The following is a 24,006-nucleotide window of genomic DNA, read 5'->3' on the forward strand; positions in this document are numbered from 1 at the left end:
AAATGCCAGCCTTTGAATCTGTGATACTTGACGAGCATGTTAGAACAGGAAAGGGGTGCTTTTTTTATTTACAGATGATCTTTGGAAAGGATATTAATAACCCGATTTGCCCTGCCCTGCCGTGAACTTTGAACACCAAGGACTTTTTTTGCTTTCAAAACCTCTCATTCATTCATTCTGGTACGGTTAGCATCTAAAGCCAAACCTATCAACGAATGGCTATCGTCCAAGCGCATCTACCGATGCATATAAAATAAACATGGGTTTTTTTGGGGTGGGGTGTCAGTTTGACAGTCGATTTCCAACAGGAAGTGCAAGCTTATAGAAAATCATTGGTGTTTCTGGAGCGAACGTCACATTCATTTACCTAAAGGTTTGCAAAGTGTTCATTTAGCGCTGAGAGTTTGGAGCAGCTCTTTGTTTCCTTTATTTGGAACAGAACAAAGAGCCATTATGCAGACGAGAATAGCTGACTAAACTGTAATTACACAACATTACAGAGACCTCGCTCAGGGGGCCAGAGACGTCAGATAAGGAGAAAGCACACGGAATCAGGATGTGGATTAGTCTCTTAGATGGCTCCCTAAGGGCCGAGTGACATGGTTGCAGCCGAAAGCACCGTTTCCTGATCTTGCAAGAATGATAAAACTCCATCTCTTGTCCTCTTTCCAGGAGAGTTCACGGCTGCTGTCGTTGTCGGCATTGCAGTTTCACTGCCACGGACACCACAGCGCTTCTGGACCACTTCAACTCCGCCCACTGCCAGGACTCCTCGGATCCAGCCTCCGCTCCGGCGAACGGCTGCTCCGCCCCATCCACCCTCCGCATCAAAGAGGAGAGCAAAGGTGATCTGAAACTCTATAGCCTGGTGCCTCCAGAGGCCAGCCGAGCCGAGCCTCTCCCCGGCTCAGAGGGCGTGAAGAGCGAGGCCCAGGACGAGAAGGAGAAGGGCTGGTTTGAAGCTCTGGGCCCTGTGGCGGGCGGAGGAGGCCGAGGGGGGGAGCAACACGTGCAGAGTCTGGTGTGGGTGCCCAAAGAGCGCGCAGGGGAGATTCTTAGGGGAAGCCCAGCCCCGTTTCCCCAAGCCACGCTGGGTCTGCTGACCGCGGGAGTAAAAGACCAGCAGAAGGGAGCAGCCATGCTTCGAGACTCATCGGGACTGATCTTCAGCCTCAGCGCGGATGCTAAGGGCTTCCTGCCGGGTAACCCGGCGAGCGGCGTGGAGAAAGCCGGGCAGCCGTACCCAACCTCCGCTGAGGGCAAAAGTGCCAAGGAAGAGTCGCAGTCGCTCCTACGGGTAAGACGTGGTCTATGTCTGTCCATCCTGTTCTTAGAAATGTACGCGTTTCCTTTCCAGTTATTAACCCTCTGGGGTCTGAGGTGTTTCCTGGAGGTGTTCTGACGTCATCTGTGCTTAACATTTTAATGGCTGACGGCTCATTATAAACTCTCCTGCGGTAATATGTGAGCAGCGTGTGTGTTTGAGAAAATTACAGGGGTTTGTGAAAAACAAAAAGGAAGTCACTGAAATAAGGCCATAAACCCATGTGACTGGGCTCAAAAACAAGGATTTTTTTTTTTTTTTGTGCTGGCATAGTCAGATTTAGCCAATACTTTCACTGCAAAAATTCTCACGTACATAAATATATTGCTTAAATGCTTTTCGTAAAATAATATTTAAAATCTATAATAATAATAATCATACAATTTATTTATTACATTTTTTATAATATTTTGTTTTGTTTATTATTATTTGTTTATTATTTTATTTTAAATGCAGATATGTTTTTTATTTTAGAATTTTTTTTTATTTTTTATTTTTATGTCATTTTATTTAAAATATAATGATATACAAACAAATAATGTATAATAACACAGTACATTATGCTTTATTTAATATTTTATTTAAAATATACTTTTTTATAAAAATCTAATAATGTATTATTATAATAATATGGTTTTATTATTATTATTATTGTTGTTTTTTGTATATTTAAATGCATATACATTTTGTTTGATATATATATATATATATATATATATATATATGTTTTATTTTAATAATTTATTTATAAAATACATATTTTAGCAGCATATTATACATGGAAACAAAAACAGCAAAAAAGAAGTGAATAAATAAATATCTACAATGTAAGAGAGAAAATATATATATATATATATATACATATATAAGGGCTGATTAATTGTGATTAATCACATCCAAAATAAAAGTTTGTGTTTACATAATATATGTGTGTGTACTCTGTTAATTATTATTTATATATAAATACACACACAAGCATGTATATATTTAAGATTTTTTTTAATTTTTATATATAAAACATTTATATTTATATATATATATATATATATATTATAGATTATATAAATGTATATACAGTATATACATGCAGATATTTCTTAAATATATATATATATATATATATATATATAATTTTCTTTTTTTTCTCTTACATATATATTTGATTGCAGGTTGTGTTTTCTGTATGAAAAATTGCTATAAATAATTTAATAAGAGTATATGTACACAATCAACAAAGCATTGACCCGTTCCGAAACTCTCTCACACTGGCCATCCTTGTTTTTGAGCCCTGACCTGAGAACATCTGCCAGGCTTTCTGTCAGCGTCCATGACAGTGAACTCACTTATCAATTGCTTCTCTGTGCCTATCACGCTGAGCAGCCTGCTCAGCGGTATCGTTGTCAAGCTTAAGTTGTTTGTGTGTGTGTGTGTGATCATCCTTACTTGTGTTTTAATGAAGTCAGTATGTGCAGGGACCCTCTGCAGCTTAAAGTCTGGGTAAACTAATAGAGGCAGAGAGAGCTGCAGACACAATAACACAGCCATCTGAGAGACAAACAAAACAAAAAACTGGAACATACACATTATCTGAGCTTTGGGTAGTATACAAAGATATAATGGGGAGTTTAATAGGGAAATAACAAGACACTGTATTCACAAAAATGCTATTTACCCTTAACATGCAGATCTCACTGCACACCTCAGTGGAAATGATGACCGACAGGCCTTTTGAGGAAGGCTGGTCTGGAGGCTTATTTCACCTAAATACCTCACAAAAAGGATCTGGTTAACATATTTATAGCACTGCATTGATATCACTCAACAGTTCTGGTTAGAATATTTGTCCTAACCCTATATTGAAAGTTTATTTCAGTCTAAGGGCGTTTTCACACCTGAAAGTCCACACCAAGGTCTGAACCAAAGTTCATGTTTTGATACATTTGGTTAGTTTTGGTTTCACATTGCAATTATGTGAGCGCACTAAAGAACTTCACATGACACACTTGCGTCCTGTCGTCATCATCTATGTGGGCGGCATCTGGACACTGATTGGTTTGTAAACGGATGTGTGTCTGATGTCAGCGTCTTTGACAAGAATGAATGAACGGACGCATATCTTTGCCACTAGTGAACAGTGCACATTGCTTGACTATTTCTTTTAGTTTGGAATTGTTTCGTTTAAAAGTGGACATTTCAAACTTTCTATATTATTATATTTCTCATGTCTGTGAGGCTGAGTTTGGGTTTATTTATGAGACATGTGCAAGAGTAATGCAAGTGATCGCTCCGACGCCTCCATGTCACGATTGTTGTCTGCTATAGCCTATTTGCTTCTTATTTATTAAATTCAGGCAATTGGCTGATGAAACATTGATTAAAATTAAGATACAATTTAGGGCTGCACGATTTGGGGGAAATATCAAATTGCGATTATTCTGGTTAAAATTGCGATTGCGATTTAAAATGCGATTTATCATTATTATTATTATTTTTTTTTTTTACAAATGAAAAGTGTGTATATAACATTTTGTGCTTATATATTAATATGGCTAATTACAATACTATTACTATTACAATAACATTTTTATTATTACAAATTTAAAAAATCATTTAAGAAGAAATATAACAGCATAAAAATAATAATAATAATATTTATATTTTACAGAAAACTTATTTGACAAAAATGATGGGTTACCTGTTAGTATGCAAACAGCCTATGACTAAAAATCATTAGAAAGGTCCAAGGATTTATTGTAAAAAAAAAAAATATATATATATATATATAATTATAAAAATCTGTGCTTTTTATTGTTATCCATTTCTTAAAAGTATTTCTTTAATATGAAATATGATCATTTCTGACCTTTTGTCTTCTGACATATTGCGCATTTTTTCACTTTTCATAATCAATATAGTCGAGATAAAAATGTAAAATAACATTATAATATTTAAACATAAACAGGAACTTCAGTAAATGCTATATCCGAGTCCAAAAAGTCCGAACCATACAGAAAATGCTTTCACACTAGAAACGAACCGAACCTTTGTTCAGTTTGATCAGGACCGAGATTACCTCTTTTCTCAGGACCAAATTTCGTCTGTTTGGTCCGGACCGTGGTCCAGGGGACGTTTCACACCTGTAATATTGATTCGGACAAAACTGAAAAGTCTGAAAATCCAGACCAAACAAGAAAGGTGTGAAAGGGCCCTAAATGTCTAAACTTTAAATATGATTTCTCTTTTTAAATTGAGACCTTTTAACTATAAACTTTAAGGGTGTGCGTTCACACTTGTAGTTTGGTTCGTTTGGTCCGGACTAAAAAAACAAAACAAAACATATAGTCCTGGTCCGCTTAGCGTTCGCATTTTTAACAGCGAACCTAAAGTTACCGAACCAAAGGCATAGGGATACGGTCACAACCTGATTGGTCGGCTTTTATGACGTATATTTCGTGACAGAGCTTGCTTACCGAACATTCAAAACAATTCAAAACAATGAAAATTCCTGTCAATTCCCAGTGTCAGAGGATGAAGATGCATTAAGAAATGCGTGTTTGTTACAGCGAGCGCAACACAATGGCCTGTACGTCTTATATCCGTAACAATGCATTTGTGTTTATGCCGTTTGGCTTCCCATATGCTCCGGTCTCTGTCAATCGGATAACATGGTGAATCTGACACAGTTAGCATGTGTTGCGAGTCTATAAAAGCCAGGACGTATGATGTCTTTAGTGACACGAGTAGCGATCAGGGCTTTTATTCACGCCGTTGTTAAAGGTGAGCAGAATAAAGACAGGCGGAGAAGATGCACAGCTAGTGAAAACAAGAGTTCTACAAAGGCTTTTTATGTAATGTATTCACCGCCTGACATTTCAGCAGAATCGGGCTGCGGTTTCACACCTGTAATATTAATTTGGACAAAACTGAAAAGTCTGAAAATCCAGACCAAACAAGGAAGGTGTTAAAGGGCCCTAAATGTCTAAACTTTAAATATGATTTCTCTTTTTAAATTGAGACCTTTTAACTATAAACTTTAAGGGTGTGCGTTCACACTTGTAGTTTGGTTCGTTTGGTCCGGACTAAAAAAACAAAACAAAACATATAGTCCTGGTCCGCTTAGCGTTCGCATTTTTAACAGCGAACCTAAAGTTACCGAACCAAAGGCATAGGGATACGGTCACAACCTGATTGGTCGGCTTTTATGACGTATATTTCGTGACAGAGCTTGCTTATCGAACATTCAAAACAATTCAAAACAATGAAAATTCCTGTCAATTCCCAGTGTCAGAGGATGAAGATGCATTAAGAAATGCGTGTTTGTTACAGCGAGCGCAACACAATGGCCTGTACGTCTTATATCCGTAACAATGCATTTGTGTTTATGCCGTTTGGCTTCCCATATGCTCCGGTCTCTGTCAATCGGATAACATGGTGAATCTGACACAGTCAGCATGTGTTGCGAGTCTATAAAAGCCAGGACGTATGATGTCTTTAGTGACACGAGTAGCGATCAGGGCTTTTATTCACGCCGTTGTTAAAGGTGAGCAGAATAAAGACAGGCGGAGAAGATGCACAGCTAGTGAAAACAAGAGTTCTACAAAGGCTTTTTATGTAATGTATTCACCGCCTGACATTTCAGCAGAATCGGGCTGCGGTTAAATGTCTTTCTGCAAAGCCAAGGTCGCGCGATGGTGTGGATTCAACAGCATATTCTGTATATTTATGTGTGCGTTAATGCTCCCCGTTCCTCTTTGATCTCCGCGTCGGCTGACAGCGAGAGGAAGGAGTGGCTCTCCCGAAACTTTCTGACATAATTTCCGCTCCTTCTGCGTTTTAAAGGCAAGAGGCCCCGGCTGGGAATCATTGCTTCCTGTGCATCTCCCGTCCAAAAGGCATCACTGTCTGATGTAACGTGTTGGCCCACAAAAAGAAAAAGAAGGGGAACGGGAATGGGTTTTTGTGAGTTGTACGTCCTCCCTGGATGGTTCTGGAAAAGGGTTGGCAGGAGAGACGGCCGGGCGTGGTCCGCTCGGTGGTTAAGTCATTAGGCTAGGCGTGTCAGCGAGTGTGTGAAAGCTTCGGGGTGGAGGTGGAGGCCTCGCTCTAGCCCTCAGGAAATGTTGAATCAGAACATTTTTTGGGACTGCTAGGGCTTAATGGGACTCAGAAGGGATCTGAAGTCCGTCACAATATTTTTTGAGTTACCATGACTTGGCGTGTGAGTCATCTATCGCATTATGAAACCCGGCTCAGCCAGGGAGGGGTTCCTCGCCGGAGAACCTGAAGCTCACACTGACCTGAATCGGAGAGGACATTGATAACGGAGACGTTCTGATGAGGGGTTTGGCTTTGGGAGGAACTAATGGTTTCTTTCATGCACTTCTTTGTTGCGTATTTGATAATGGATGCCTATTTAGTGACGTAAACACTGAGCGGAAAAAGTTTATGATGTGAAACTGTTGTTGTTATCTATATTCCACCTCCACATATTAGATAATGCGTTCCGATTATACACCGCTGCATTGTTTACAAAACACTCATTTCTTTGTTTCTAGCCTTTGGCCAACTTTTATTAGCCTTTTGCATTAATTGAGAGAGAGAGAGAAGAAAGACCTGCATCGCCTACAATTCCTACAATCTTCTTCCAGCCTCCCACTTAGTGACTAAGTTACCAAACTTTATAGAGTGAGATAAAGTTAAATTTCTTTTTTTTTCCCTCCAGAGTTTTGAGTTTACTTTATGAGACACGTGTACTTTTGACGGAATGAGCATTTGAAAATATATACTTTATTCAATTTTTCTTTTAAGATCAAATGTGACTCTACAGAAGAGTTGTTGATTTGATCTACGTTGAGCTAAACTTCAACTTTTAGATTATTTGATACTCATATATGAGCATAATTTTCCTTCAGCGATGAATCATTGAGCAATCATGAACAGGGTCTGGATGCCAGCTTTTCTTTTGAAGAACTTAGTATGATGTGTAATTTGTGTCTCTTATGAGCCATAGAAACCATTATATGTTCAATTTAGTATATTTATTGATTTACATTTTTACATTAATACTAATCAATTAGCATTTTCATATCAAAATCGAATCAATTTTTTTTGTGTTTTATTATACTTTTATTAAAATTTTTATATTAGCTTTTAATTTATTTTTCATGCACATTTTAGTTTAATTTTTAGTAATTTTGCTATGTGTTTTTCATTTAATGTTGCTATTTAGGATTTTAAAAAAAATGTTTTGTGTTCATTAGTGCTGTAAAATCAATTAATCGGGATTAATCACATCTAACAAAAATGTGGTTTTATATATTTATGTATGTATGTATGTATGTGTGTGTATTTACACACACACACACACACACACACACACACACACACACACACACACACACACACACACACACACACACACACACACACACATATATATATATATATATATATATATACACACACATACATACATACATACATACATACATATATATATATATATATATATATATATATATATATATATATATATATATATATATATATATATATATATATATATATAAATAAAAATGTGTGTGTGTGTGTAAATACACATGTAAAAATACACGCACACACACACACATATTATGTAAACACAAAAATGTTTATGTTAGATGCGATATAATTAATAGATATGACCGCACTTTTACGAATTTTTTTTTTTTCGGTCAGTAATTTTAGTGCATCATCTCGCTTATTTCAGATTTTTTTTGTTTTTAATAATTTCCAGTTAATCATTTTAGTGCTTCAACTTTTATTTCAGTTTATTGCCAATGCAACATTGCTAGATTCCCTTTAGCCTAAGTTTTTCAACTAATATTTATATTTGATTTCATCTTTATTTCAATGAACCGATGAATAGGTTTTTCCTCTCCGCACTGCCATCCATGCATTCATGTTAAGACAGTTGATTGTATTTTAAGCCGTCTTTGGTAGCCTCTTTAGCAGTGTTATAAAACAACACGCCTCCCTTGTTCTGAAGTGGCCGGTTTGCCCTTGACAGTCAGTGACTCTGAGTTCCAGCTTCCTCACACCCATAGAGAGACGTCCCCCCCCGTGGCAGCGTTCGGCCTGCTGGCCCGTTACCGGCGTCGCCTCATGCCAGAACTCATTACTCCTGGTCCAGTGTTCTCCGGCATGCTACCCAGAATCCTCCTGCTGGCGCCTTCTCTAGCTCGAGCAGCGATCAGCAATTAACCCCTCCGGTGAATTGTGGCTGCACCCTGCCACACAATCATTGTTTAGGGTTGTGTTCAAAAGCGACACTGTTTTTTGCAGTTGACCTCTTGCCAGTTGCGGGTCACGTTAATTGCCCCAGATTGATATTCCCGCTGTGCTCGGTGCTGGCGTTGGTCAACCCCTGGAGCAAACGGATATGTTTTTTCATCTGTGAAGACTAATCATGCGGTTATCCTTTTATGTTGCCTCTCAGTGCACTTCAGTATCTCTAAAGATAGTCCTATTGTTATTACCTAATTAAGCCTCCAGCCACAACCCTGCAGATCCTGCTAAACTTTGCTCCCAGTGGGCTCTTTCCAAACGTAACCCTATGTAAATCACCGGATGCTAGTTTTGCATGAGGATCTCTAGAATAGTTTTTGATGCGATTTGAGTTGAGCTAACTTTTCCTACCCTTTGTTTGATTTGATTATTTTGACTTAAAAAAAAAAAATCCCGCCAGGAGTCGGCAGATGTGAGAATTTTAATTGTTGAAAAAATATTGCTGAAATAATAATAATACACCTAGGAGTGAATAGCGTACTACAGAGATGGAATCCTCTCGGTGTTTACAAAGAGTTGTATCTGAATTTAGCTGAACTGCACGATTGGTACCAAATAAAATTGGACAAATAATTACTTTTTCCAAACAGGCTTCCCAAATATTTCTTCCAGGTTCCATTGGCCAGACAAACAAGCTGTGTAAACTGATTATTTTATTTTATTTTATTTATTTTATATATATATATATATATATATATATATATATATATATATATATATATATATATATATATATATATATATATATATATATATATATATATATATATATATATATATATATATATATATATATATATATATATATATATATATATATATATGTTTTATTTTATTGATTTATTTTATTTATTTTTACTTTATTTTTTGACTCATAAAAGCATTATTTAATTTTATTCTATCCTAAAATCATTATTTATCTTATTTTAATATTTAAAATTAAACGTATCATATTATATAATTTTTTTATTATTTAATTTTTATCATTTTATTTAGTATTTTACGTTATTTTAGGACTCCTAATTATGGTTATATTTTTATATTATATTTATTTATATTATATACTATATTTATATTATATTTATATTTAAATATATTATATTAATTATATTATATATTATATTTATTTTATTATATATTATATTATAATGTATATTATATTTATATTTAAATACATTATATTATATTTATTTTATTATATATTATATTATATTATATTTATATTGTATTTATATTTAATTAAATATATATTATTTTTAATTATGTTTTTTTTATCATTTTATTTATTTATTATTTTATTTTATTTAATGACTCATAAAAGCATTATTTTATTTATTTTATTTTATCCTAAAATAATTATTTATTTATTTTTAATATTTAAAACGAAAAGTATTATATTATATAATATATTATATTATGTTATATTATAATCTTTTTTTGCATCAGTATGCATCATATGCGAGAGAGTGTACAGGCATGTGAACCCAAACTTCTGCCTCTCAGCTCTGTTTTTTTCCCCCTCGGTCTGCTTTTGTTTCTCTTCATGTGTGGTCACCTTCCCTGGAACTTTTTCCATCCCAGATTTCTATTTAGATGTGAGTGTGGCCACGTTTGATCCCAATCTGACACCAAGCCTGGCTGTGGATTCCCGCGTCCAGCGCCGCCTGGCCCACATCAAAGAGACGGAGCTCCTTTTTGTTCCTTAACGAATACAATCTGCCATTTAATGTGTGCGCCGTGTCGGATTAACCAGGCCTTTGAGGAAGGTGACATTCGCTGTTTTCTCCCTTACTTTTTCACATGCTTTTTCGCCCACCTCCTTGGGTCGTAGTTAAGCAAGCATTTAGTTCACGTTAAATATGCCGTGCAGATAGACAGCAGGAGAGGGAATGCGGTAGAGAGAGGGATGAAAAGAGAAGAATTAGGCTTCACTTTGCAGCCTAATGAAGAGACGGCATACCTATTAGTCTGCCAAATTCGAGTGTCAGGTGCCAGGCTTCAGGATTTAAGAGACGATGCTGGTACAGAAACACACCTAAAGACAGTTGCGATGCAACCGCATGCTCGTACACGGGAGCGATGGATCAGGAGGAGGAGCCAGCGTCCTCAAAACAAACACAAAACAGCCGATTACCTTGTGTAATGATGTGCGGGCGGAGGCGCACAATAACACCAGATCCACAACAGCTGCTGTTTTACCCAAGGGCCAGGCGTCCTCTTCTCTAACCAGGGTTTACCAAACCTGTTCTGTGAGGCTGATGATTGAGGAACTATTGTGTGGGACAAAATGTTTATCTCCCAAATGGATACTAATCCTGATAATTGGGTGCCAAATTTAACTCTTTTGGAAAAAAATTGCCAGTCAGCGCCAGCATTTCTGATCAGTTTCATGGCATCCAGAATATTTTGCTGTAATATCTAAACATGCAATATATCAAAAGAAAGAACAGACCCTGTGTTTTATTCTAGCTTCATGCTTTCTTTTTTTATCAATACTTGAATGTGGGCAAGTTTCATAAAAAAAGCAACATTTTGAGGAATAAGCTGAGAAAATCTGTTTTGTCAAAGACTACATCTGGATGAGATTCAGAATGATGATCAAAACACAGATGGAGTAGATGGAGTCCATCAACACCCCCAAAGCTTCACAGTCCTGTAGCTTGACATTTTGTTGACTTTTCATTCAGTAACATTAGGCATTTTGATTTATATGCTGTTTAATTTTGATGCTCGCGTTATTTTACATGTGCATATGATTACATATGATATTGCTTGTTTCTGCTTCTTCTTCGCATGTGTTTTGATCAAGAGATTCTCTGCTCTTTCAGAAGATGTGTATAGCGCGTCCTACCGTATAACCGTGAAAACACAGGAAATTACGTCAATGGCGGAGAACGATATTGTAATCTATTGCGCTTTTTTTTGTTTTTTTTAACACTAGACCATGGGACAAAATGTAATCATAAACTATGGACTGTATACTATGAGTCAATCAGATATTTTTTATATGTTTTATTCCAGGAGCATCAATAAGTAAAATACTACAAAATGGTCATTTCAAATAATTGTACTTCACTGCATATAATAAGTGGTAATAAAATGTACAATAGAATTTGTTTTGGATGGGATAACCAAAATCTCTATAACTGTACTTTTTAAGATTAGGGACCAAAAACCCTCTTTTGGCATTAAAAAAACTGCTTTACTCAAGAACATGCAGTGATAAATGTGCGCTGAAAAGGTGTGGACAGGATTATTTTAGCGGCTGATATGATTGCATATGCATTTGTAGGAGTTTCCCTTTCAGACACAGCATTTATGTTAGGAGAGTATTTAAAGGAACACGCCGACTTTTTGGGACTTTAGCTTATTCACTGTATCCCCCAGAGTTAGAGAAGTCCATACATATCATTCTCATCTCCGTGTCTGCCATAACTCTGTCTGACGCACCCACCGCTAGCCTAGCTTAGCACAAAGACTGGAGGTAAACGGCTCCAGCTAGCCTAGCTTAGCACAAAGACTGGAGGTGAATGGCTCCAGCTAGCCTAGCTTAGCACAAAGACTGGAGGTGAATGGCTCCAGCTAGCCGACTGCTCAATAAGTGACAAAATAACGCCAACATTTTCCTATTTAGATGTTGTGATGTGTGTAGTTAAATTGTGTACTAAGACTGACAGAAAATGAAAAGTTGTGATTTTATAGGCAGATATGGCTAGGAACTATACTCTCATTCCTGCGTAATGGTCAACTGTTTAACTCTAGGGGAGTTGGAAAATTAGCTTATTTTATCAAAAATAGTGGAGTGTTCTTTTTTTAGTGAATCCCCCCCCCCCCCCATCCCTATTGTGTATGTGGGAGATATGAATGAATGGCTATGTTTTGGTATATCCATGACATGTAGGTGTGAGGAGAGTATTTAAATGAATCATGCAAGGTGGTTTACTAAGGTTTGCACTGTCAATTTACTGGTGTTTGCACCATTATTTACGGCATGTGTTAAACCGGACGCTAATTTGCACTGCTCTTGGTAGATTGTGTTGGTCATTATGAAAATTATCCGGCTACGTCTGTGTTGTTATTGTGCTGGTAGGTGGCGGCGATTGAATATGAATTATATCAATTGTGAATCTTTCCCCCCACCCCTATTGTGTGTTAGACTGCTGATGTGGATGTGCAGGATGTGGGAGATATGAATGAATGGCTGTGTTTTGGTATATCCGTGACGTTTAGTGGCAGATGTCGGAGGGGTCGGTTAATCTGGTGGGACAGGTGAAGAAGGTGAGGTGCTTTACAACAGATGGTTTCCCTTCCTCCCTTGCCTTTCACCGCTGCTTTTGCAATGTAAGGCTTCTCTCCGAGTATCGTGCTGATGCTGCAGCCCCTTCATGCACATCCAGGAGCGTAATGTGCGGAAGCGTCGCCCAATCTGCCCATCTCAGCCCCTAGCCAGACGTGGCCGAGTTTTTCAACCTCTCCAGGTGAGAACGACCGAGCAACCGGTGTCATTTTCTCCTGCTGATCCCCGAAACACCAATTCATTTCTCTCAGTCAGATTTCTCTGCACCTGCACAAAACCACTGGAGCTAACAATTCATTTCTCCAAGCACATCGTGTCCACATGCTTCTGAATGCACGATTACCCTCGGAGTATCAAAGAGGGATTGTAGCTTAGGAACAGTAAACTTTGATTGCAACAAACATGTTCTTCATTAGGGATCTATTAGAATCTGTTTTGCATATTTATGTTGCATATGGATATGTTTTGCATATATCTAGATCAAAGGTTTGTTTGCATACTTTACACAGGAGAGCGTTCTTGTTGTTTTACTGTGTTAAAAGAACATGCTAAAAGTAGAAGAACGATAATTGGTTTTACATTGAGCAGGGCTGCATTTTAATACGAGTGTGTTAGCTGGAAGGAAATTAAAAAAATGTATAAAATGAGTATATATCATTGGTTTAATGCTTAACCCCTAGGAGTTTTTCGAACAGATTACATAAACACAGAATATTTGTTTTCGATTTGGTGTACATTGTTTAAAACCTGACATTTCAACGTTTCTTTAGACATATGTCTCATGTTTGTGAGACAAGTATTCACTAAGCTAGAGTTCCTTTTCTGAAGACTGAATGAATGCAGATCGCGCATCATGTTTGTTTTCTTTATTTTGCAAAAAGCTAAACATTTTGTTTTTATTGTGACTGTACACAAAAAAGAAACTTAACAGATTATAATAATGATGTATAACATTTACCTGAATGATAAAAAAGTTATTTGAGTCTCTTTGGCACTGATAAGAAAAAAAGAGAGCGACTGCCGACTCGAGGGGGTTAATAAAGCTATTCACCCTCCCTTGATATGGTACAAATTGTTTTAGCTATTGGGAATAATATGCATTTTAACACACAAGCCTTATTGCCTACATTTTAATTTTTGGAAAAAAATTTTTACACAAGTAGGTGGCAAAAAGTGAGTGAGTCATTGAATCATTCAGTCGATGATTCGTTTAACAACACTGATTCATTAAGGCAATATGGGCTGTGTTCGAAATCGCACCCTATGCCCTCATTCACTATTCCCTAAATTACTCCACTAATATAGTCCACTAGAAGGAGTGAATGACACTGAGTGCCACTTTTGCATAGTTCGTTCTTGCCGTTTAATAATCATTTAAACTTCAACAAACTGGCAGCTCCAGTACTAGTGAAAAGATTTATATTGAACTCTAGCCTGTAAACCTTGATTAAACCATTTAATAATCAATAAAAATAAATGTATGATATTACTCTGTAGCCACATTGGACGAGTGGGTTGGAAAATGGATGTATGATTCAGCTGCATGCGCCATCTTCTGTTCAGATGTGGGAATTAATTCGCCATACTCTCGATATTGCAGGGCATTGTGGGATTAAATGAGTGCACTTGATGGCGTCCACTATGGTTAATGGCTGTCCCCTCAAATAGTGCCCTATTTAAGGGTATAGGGGGTGATTTCGGACACAGCCAGGGACTGTATTTATGAGCGAGTCATTGAATCATTCATCTGAGTCGTTCATAAACTGATTAATTCATTAGCATCACTACTGTGAGTTGCTTGCAATGGTTTGTGGCTTTGTTTGGAGCCATTTTAACTTGTGAATGTGTGTGTGTGTGTGTGTGTGTGTGGATGAAGAGTACTAATATCGGGGAGAAGGGGGGGGGGGTGGTTTCAGGGTGGAGTCACGGACATCAATCTTTTTCATTTGCATGCGTTTGTAAGCATTGCGGTGTAAAATCAAGTAATTTTAAGCCTTTGAATCGCAGTTAGCAGCAAAAGACTAGGCTAGTAGTGTTTTATAATATTTCAGTAATATGTCAAGCTTGGAAGTGATAATTAGCCTGACATGGCTGACTTAATTTTTGGATTTAAAGTTGTTGGTGTTATTTTCACTACTAACATGACTATTTTGCCAACACAACATCATAAAAAAAGCACAAGATATTCTGTAATATTCTGGTTTGAAATTAACACCAACCTGTCAAATGCGGGTAAATGCGTTTTTGTGTCACATTTTTCACGCCTGATGAGTTTGCACCCCTGAATATGATACTTAGGTAGTTGTGCTTTTAGTTTGAATATCAAGACATATTTTGTACACCAGCACTGTTTCTATAAAATAGCTTGAATGTAAATAATGTATTAATGATATTATTATTATAATAATAATGAATTATTATCGTTAAATAGCCCCCGGCCCCCCTGTGGTTCCTCTATTATCTTCTGTTTTACGGCATTGCTCATTCCTTGCTACTCTTTACTCTTGCAAACACCTGTATCTCCTCCAGCTTCGCCCTGCTCTCTAGTGAAGAGAAATCTCTTTGCATTGTGTTTCCAATTTGTGTATTTATTATGTGACAAACACACCCTAAGTTCTTTAAGCACAGCACTCAATTTACTGCGAAGGGTTCTCAGGCCTGGAAGTGCGAGGAAATGCAAGCACAGCGTAAATGAGTCATTGCGAGGAGAAAGGCTTGTGATAAACACGACGTCTACTTTGGGCAGGCCTGAAATGAAATTCATTAGGTCTGCCATCGTTTACATTTCCGCCCGCTGCCTCAAATTATATTTAGTGACAGCTGCTTTGATAAGCCGCACTGTATGTTTCTAGGACTCCAACATATTGAATTTCCATCGGGATTTCTTTCCTTAATGTGTTTCATTTTCTTCTCTATATAGCCTTCTCTTTTTCTCTTCCTCCGTCCCCTTTTGTAATGGTGTGAAGCCAGTCCTGAGGAGGAGTATTACACAGTTCCACCTCAGCGGTGCAGATGAATGGGATGGGTGGGGCAAAAATGGCGAATGATAAATGATCTTTTCTGCTGATCATCATTATCATAAGTCCGTAATTACTGATGACATTTTTACAAATGACCAGGCCCTCTAATCTTTCTCTACCTGCATGACCTCCCTTAATCCCTAGCGGCCGAATTTCACAACGGAACAGCTTCTCTTTTCTCTTTTCCTTTTTTATTTTTGACTCTCTGTGTTTAGAGAGCTCACCACATGATACGGGGAGAATCTCCTGACCAAAGCTGGCATGCAGGACACTTTCCATGAAGGAAGAAAAAAGGGGCCGTTTTCATTTTCTTTTTCAACAAATGGTCAGTGAAACGAGGTGCTTAACCTTTAGAAAATGCTGATCGCGCACCCCGGGAGGTCAAACTAAATATTAAATGAGCTGCTGGTTTATTTTCTATTCATTTTATATGAGCTTTGCAGGTTTTACTACCAAATTTTAAGTCTAAATACTCTTGTGTGTGTTTTTCTTGCAATAAACATTAAATAACAATCAAAATAGAACATTTTCAAATGGAACCTTTTGTGCCTCAATTTGACCGCATTTACACTGCAGGTCTTGATGCAAAATTCTGATTTGGTGACTATATCATCTTTTAAAAGCGACCCGTATCCGATATTTGCATTTACACTATACACTGGTGAAACAGCCCGAGACGTTCAGACCCGGAAAAGGAAGTAAAACGGCGTGATATGCAATGGACGCAGACGAAATGATTATTCAATGTTTAAAGGTCAGCAAAACATTGCTCTCGTAAGGCGGAGAAAAAAGAGGAGATCGCAGTTCGTGTCTACCTGAGTTGACGTCATTCGCCTCTGTCCCTTTTTCAATGACATACGACTCGCATTTACTGGGGAATATCCACGCTGACCGCTTCCATGGCAGACGCAGGCAGCGTCTGAAACCTGTAAAATGCTGCCTTCGGAGGACACATTTCAAGGCAGGAAGGCACCAAGGCCAGTCCGAATCTAATGTTAGCTTCACTTCCTGTCACCTGAGAACCCTTCATCTGATCGATTTTTGAAGGCAGCATTTTTGTATCCTTCGCTGATATCCCACAATCCTGTGCGTACCATTCTGTGACAGTTGAGCTGGGAGAAAAAGATGGCATCCGAAAGTGGTCAGTTTGTGTGTCATTTCTGATGTCATTTCTAGCGAGAAATGACTAATGTAGTAATAAAATATTTGTTTAGTTCTCACTGAAGCTCTCTCTATTTTGCTGTAGATATTAATTACGGTTACACTGCCTATGAAGTCTGTCTGAGATCAGTTTCGTGAGGGGCCTTCATGCACAAACGCTGCCTTACAAGCCTTTGTCTGATAAGGCAGCGAGGCAACGAGTCAGCTGCCTAGGTGTTCGGACACAGCCGCAAATGCACGTATCCGAATCATATCTGATACCACATATGAGTGAGGACTGAATCCAATCTGAGGATATCGGAATTCATGTGTTTTTTTCCTGCTTACACGTTCACATGTTATATCCGATCTTTGCCACATGAGAGGGAACAATCGGAATTGGGTCACTTGAACCATGCAGTGTAAATGGGGCCAAACTGACAATTATTAGGGATGCACCGGTTGACCGGCGAAAAACCGGAACAGCCGGTTTTCTTTATATTTTTCTGCCGATTTTTCCGGAAGTGCGCCCGCGTGCACATACGCCTGTATTGCAATCATTCGCGAACATGTCACTTGTGTGTTACAAACGGAAACTGGAGAACTGAGGGAAGAGATGAGATCCGCTGAAGGGAATGAAGAGCCGCTTTCCTGCGCGAGCTGAAGTTGCACGAGCTGAAGTTGCGCGAGCTGAAGTTGCGCGAGCTGAAGTTGCGCAAGCTGAAGTTGCGCGAGCTTACCTCTCCGCCCTGCACAAGCACAGATAGTGAGCGTTTGTTCAGCTCAGCTTCTCACGTGTTGGATCGGATGAGAACGAAACAGACTAACTTGTGATAAAGCCGAAATACTTCTTTTTGTAGCCTAAAGAAGAACATGCATGCACTTTAGAAATGACATACTATCATTTCTGTAGCCTATAGGATGATCATTTTTATTTTACCTTTTAATTACATTGACTTAATTTGATTTAAAAAGCACCTGCTGTAGCATTTTAGTTTTTTTCATTGCATTAAACATTATTTGATTTAACATTTTGGAACAATTATATACTTTGGTTTTATTTAATTTCACTGGTAAAGACTTTTTTCTTTACACTGAATTTAAAAACAAATGCTGATTTAAGTAACATCTTTGTTTGGATTGCAGAATATACAGTTGTTGCCTTTAATTTCACCTTTCAGCCTTTTAATTTCCAATTCAATTTCCCGTTAATTTTAGATTGCGGACTTGTTTTCATTAACCAAAAGCCAATTTAGCCTGTTAAATACCAAATAAACATCTTGTTCATGTATACTTTCATTCTTTTATTGTGTAAAAAAAAATCGGAAATCGGTATCGGAATCGGCCAATTTTCTTGAAAAAAAACGGTATCGTAATCGGCCATGTAAAATCATGATCGGTGCATCACTAACAATTATCAATATATTTATTCATAAAATTAATTGATATAGATTTCTACTAATACTTTATTTCACATGTATAATGAACAAACATGTATTATATACGTTAACATTCACAATTAGCCTAAAGTTAGTTGTCACAGTCTAAAAAATGCTGCGATGTTTCAACACGTTTGGGTCAAATATGGACAAACCCAACCGTTTACATTTTTTTTGTGACATTTTTAAACAAAGTGCATTCAGTTTGACCTATAGCTAGTTTGGGACCAAATGTTGGTATCCATTAAAAAAAAAGTTTATTTCGAAAAATTTGCACATACAATTTGAATATTTTGTTTTTGGTCATGAAAATGGGTTAATAATCAAAAACGACAATGTTTTGAACAGCAATTCAACAGATCATGTCAAAATTACATGTCTATTTTAAATATTTCAATGCTTTCAATTATATTTTTATGTTGTTTGATACAGTAAAGACCAAAACCACCATTTTAAGGGCAGATGCAGACATTTGATTGTTGAAAACTAGACTAGTATTGTAGTTGCTAAAGTGCTAAAAAAGTTTTGAGATATCAAAGTGTACCGTATTCTTGCCATAGATTCCTGTAAGCCACAAAATTAGCCAACTAGGTTGCAATTTACCTAATTTTACCTACGAAAGGTTGCAATTTACCTAATTTTACCTATGAAAGGTTGCAATTTACCTCGAAAGATTAGAAGCACAACACAGTGTTTTTTATCGGATATCTTGCCAATCAAATACATTTTTGTAGATCATTTTGAAGATAGTGCATGAGCTGTTTTCCAATTGCACACAGTCCTTCCATCTAATTTAACTGGGCTATGCTTTCTATGCCCAGTTGTTCCTAGCAGAATGGAAGCTTGGCAGGATTATTGGTGGGTTGCCCTTTCAGGAAGTCGGCTTCACTGGCAGGAAGATGACCAAGGTTATTTTCCTTTGGTGATAATAAGTAATGGCTTATATAGATCAGTGAGCTCTAATCACAAATTCCTCCCCGCATCTCATTACTTTAACATTCTTTTAGCTGTATCAGCGACACCGGCTCTTAGGCGATAATTTCCTCATCGGTCAGTGCTGAGTGGATCAGAGTTGGGCGAGATGCAACGGAATGACAATCCTCTGGCCAGAAAAGAGGAGGCAGAGAACAGGCTGTGCCTCAAGACTTAAGGAAAGAGCTAAAATGAGAAAAATGGAGCTGATTCTCTTTGTCCTTTTTTCTCAGGGAAGCTAATTAGAGAGTTCAACTTTTAAAGCTGTAATTTTGTCTTTGAAGGAAGATCCCTCATTATCTTCTCTCGATATTTCTGTGGATTGCGCTTGCAATATTTTGATTGCCTTTGCAACACTTTTTTCGGGTCACGTAGAGGAAGGCGAGCGCTGCAGTGAAGTTGGATTTGAGGATAATACACTCTTCCTAGGGCTGTGTGATTAATCATAATTCATTTTCAATTTCGGTTTTGGAACGAGGTAATCGAGGTAAAACCATTATTGTGCTGCATTCTGTCTTTCGTTCCTCTTTAGAAGCCCAAACTTAACATCCTGGTATTAACTGTGTTATTAATAGCGTATTAAGCCGCAAAAGAGATACTACGTCACGGCTGCTTTCTGTGTGCATGCTCACGTGAATAAGTGCCAAAATGCCTTTTTGGAAAGTGTTCACGTAAACACAGTGGGTTATGTCTTAAAGGGAAAGTTCACCCAAAAATGAAAATTAGCCCATAATTAACTCAACCCCAAGTCATCCTAGGTGTATATGACATTCTTCTTTAAGACGAATAAAATAAAAAAATTAAGACGAAAAAAAGAGTTATATTACAAAAGTCCAGGCTAATCCAAGCATTAGAATTGGATTCATAGTTGCTCTGTTTTTGAAGTCCATAAAAACTGCATCTGTCCATCGAATAACATGCTCCACGCAGCTCTGGGGTGTTAATAAAGGCCTTCTGAAGCGAATCAATTCGTTTGTGTAAGAAAATGTTTAATATTTATAACTATCAAATAAACTTTCGGCCGACCGCCTTCCATGGAAAAGTGTTGAAAGTTGAAAGTGAAACTCAAGATGTGTACGTGACATGACAAGCAGACCTGGTCGCGTTAGTCTTTCGATCGGCGAGGAACTTTCAACAATTTTTCCATAAATTGAACAGGGAAGGCAGTCGGTCAAAAGTTTACTTGATAAAGTTTTAAATATTGATATTTTTCTTACACAAATGCATCGATTCGCTTCAGAAGGCCTTTATTAACACCCCAGAGCTGCGTGGAGCAGTTATTTGACGGACAGATGCACTTTTTATGGACTTCAAAATCAGAGCAACTATGAATCCAATTCTAATGCTTGGATTAGCCTGGACTTGTGTAATATAACTCAGATTTTATTCGTCTGAAAGAAGAATGTCATATACACCTAGGATGACTTGAGGGTGAGTATATTATGGGCTAATTTTCATTTTTGGGTGAACTATCCCTTTAAGTAAACATACACAGTTGAGAAAGAAAACGTGTGTAACAGTAGGGCTGGGCGGTATATCGATATATTTTTTAGAAACAAAATTATTATTTGGGGCAATACCGTTTATATTGATAAAGAGTACTTTGTTACAAGCGCATTTGAAAAATAGCGGAGGACGCAGAGTGATTTCTACAATTTGTCCTGAACATGACGCATACTTTATATTAAGGGATTCAACATAACTGGTAAGATATAGTTAATGCGTATAGTTTAAATCAGCAGACACATGCTGACAGACTCGCGCTGTTTAATGCGTTAGAGATGTGGTTTCACAGGTATATTCTCCATCTGTAAATGTTAGAAAGTCATGCAAATATGTCCATTTTGCTGTCAGGAGAGGACGAGCCTTCTGCAAGTGAATCTCCGCTAAAATTATGCCTCCCGTGAATGAGCACCGCCGACAAACAGAATAAGAGCGAAATAATTCTGACTAAAATATACAAATTGCTAAAATATTTGTTGTTGGACCTACAAGTAAGTGTAATTTTATGAAAGTGACCATTATAATGGGGTAATAAAATGTAGGCTACTATAATTAGTCTGCTTTTGGTTTTATTTTCATTTTTAGTTACTTCCGCCTACGTCTAAGTGTGATTTTTCAGATGTGATTGCTCAATCCGTGGTGTGTCGCAGAGCAGCGCAAGATGAGCAATTTAAGTTAAAACATTTTTTTTTTTTTAAATCTCCGGTGGTTTGTCTAGATAAGACTCTATTACTCGTCTGGGATCGGTCAGAGCCTCTGAAGCCCTTCCTTTGAAACTGTATTGATTTGGACCTTCAACCATTGGTTCCCATTGAAGTCCATTATGTTGAGAAAAATCCTGGATTGTTTTCCTCAAAATACTTCATTTCTTTTCCACTGAAGAAAGAAAGACATGAACATCTTGGATAGGGCTGTACGATTAATCGAAAAATAACCGAAACCGACATTCAGAACCTCTAAACGACGTATTTTTCCCATGTCGGTTATTTCGGTTTTCACGTGACTCCGCCCCGTCAGTCACATCAAGAGCAGTTTGCAGGCACACAGAGAGATGCAGGAGCAGTTATCTGTGTTTATAGATGCCCAGAATCACTATAGTAACTGCATGTTTTACACAGTTTATACAGGTCAGTTAATTGCTGTTCTTATAGCCTACGCGCTGACACATACACACACACACACAGACGGCGCGCGCAAGCCCCGAAGCCGCTTTCACTTTCGTGCTCATAAAGTTTGTCAAGTAAATGCGTTTAATGGCTTGCCAGTTTCAACATTTAAAGCGATTGTTAACTATTCAAAAACAACAATACGGAAAACTTCTCTGTTCAGTGCTTAGCTTTTTTCAGTGACACAGAGCCGAGCCGTCTCGCGTCTCTGAAAACGCGCGCGCCCTGAAGGCAGATCTTTCACCTGCATCCTCACAAAGCTTTGTCATTTGTATGTGGTTTAAGCACTGCCAGTTTGAACATTAAAGCGAGTTTCGACCATCAGATGTGTGTTATGTTGAACTAAAGCCTGATATATTTTGACAAACGAACACTCAGACAGAAGCTGTGACTAAAGTAAAGTCACTAAAGTAGCTTAGAAACTCAACCGTTATAGGCATACATTTTAATACCTTTGAAGTAAGTACAAACCACAGCTTCATAGTGAATAGAGACAGTATGAGTAATTCACACACACAATCACTCTCTCATTAATGCATTCAAATAAATGTAATGTAGGCCTATGTGCTAATGTATCTGTATCTGATGTACAACAAACAGAAATCTGCTCCATAGACAATAACTGCTGAAAGTCAACCGTTTCCTTCAAGTATTTTAATATCACAATGCACTTTTTCATTAGAAAAAAAAATTCCACCTTTAATAGTAGAAAATATTTACAGTACAAACCTTATCAGTGAACTTACTCAAAAACCTTATGAGGGCAAAAAAAATAAAAAAAAATAAAAATAATCATTCATTAATCGTAATCGAGGTCAAATGTTCAATTAATCAAGGTTTTTATTTTTGGTCAAATCGTTACAGCCTTAATCTTGGATGCGATGGGGGTGAGTAAATGATCAGGAAATGTTCATTTTGAAGTGAACTAATCCTTTAAATACCATAAAGTAATCATATAACATAAAAATAATAAGAAGTAGAGAGGAAAATAATGATTTACTGAGCATAGGGAATAAATGATTTTTAAGTTGAGGCTTCAAGGTCTGGAGAGTAGGGGTGGTATGAACATTAGTATTAGTTTTTATCGATAAACACAAGTATCAATAATTGTGTAATTTCACTGATATTTATAAAATGACTCTTGTAACACTTCGATCATATCGCACACCAATAATCATGATTTTCAAATCAATCTTCAGCAGCACTTCCACTGCTTGAGCACTGAATGTTTCGGTGCATGGGTTGAACGGTCTGCTTACACAGAAAACATCGAGACTTTTTGTTCTTAAATTGCCGTTCTCAGCAGGTTTTTGTTTGTTTGTCATCGAACGTGTGCGTGTGCGTGTGTGTGTGTTTATGTTTCCCGTCCATTTGTGTTCTAGAACCGTGTTAATGCGGCTCAGACAGGAAGTGGAAAAACTTCCTCCGCATCTCACAGACGAATTCTGTAACAGAGTGCCACATTTTACGAGCAAGGACTGGAGGGAAGAGAGAGAGAAAAAAAAAGGGGGGAGGCAGTGTGACTACCTGCTGCAGTCTATGGTCTGAGAGACCGTATGACCTCACCGTCTGAGGGGGCGGAATACACTGAGCCGTTTCAACAGTCTTCCAGGACGCCCCTGTTTATTTTTGTCTATGGAATGATGGGAAATTTGACTGCTCCAGAAACAAACTGACACCCTTGTGCAGCCAGCCGGCCCGTGTGCGTTTGTGTATTCGTCCTGTTTCTGGGGTTTGGAGGAGGTAGAATGGAAAGGATGGCGAGGCTGTGAGCAAAGTTTGCTGTTCCGTGGCCCATAATGGTCAGATTGTGTTTAAA

General features: G+C 37.6%; 1 protein-coding gene across 1 annotated transcript in view; it reads left to right on the forward strand.

Annotated features, from left to right (window-relative positions):
* Positions 1-24,006, forward strand: part of trps1 (trichorhinophalangeal syndrome I) — a 183,070-nt gene that overhangs the window by 79,657 nt on the left and 79,407 nt on the right. The window contains exon 5 of the mRNA XM_079829313.1: positions 673-1,297. Coding sequence (XP_079685439.1) covers positions 673-1,297 — 625 coding nt within the window. The remainder of the gene's footprint in view (positions 1-672; positions 1,298-24,006) is intronic.

Source organism: Gobio gobio (genome assembly GCF_949357685.1).
Source record: "Gobio gobio genome assembly, chromosome: 11".
Classification (NCBI taxonomy): domain Eukaryota; kingdom Metazoa; phylum Chordata; class Actinopteri; order Cypriniformes; family Gobionidae; genus Gobio; species Gobio gobio.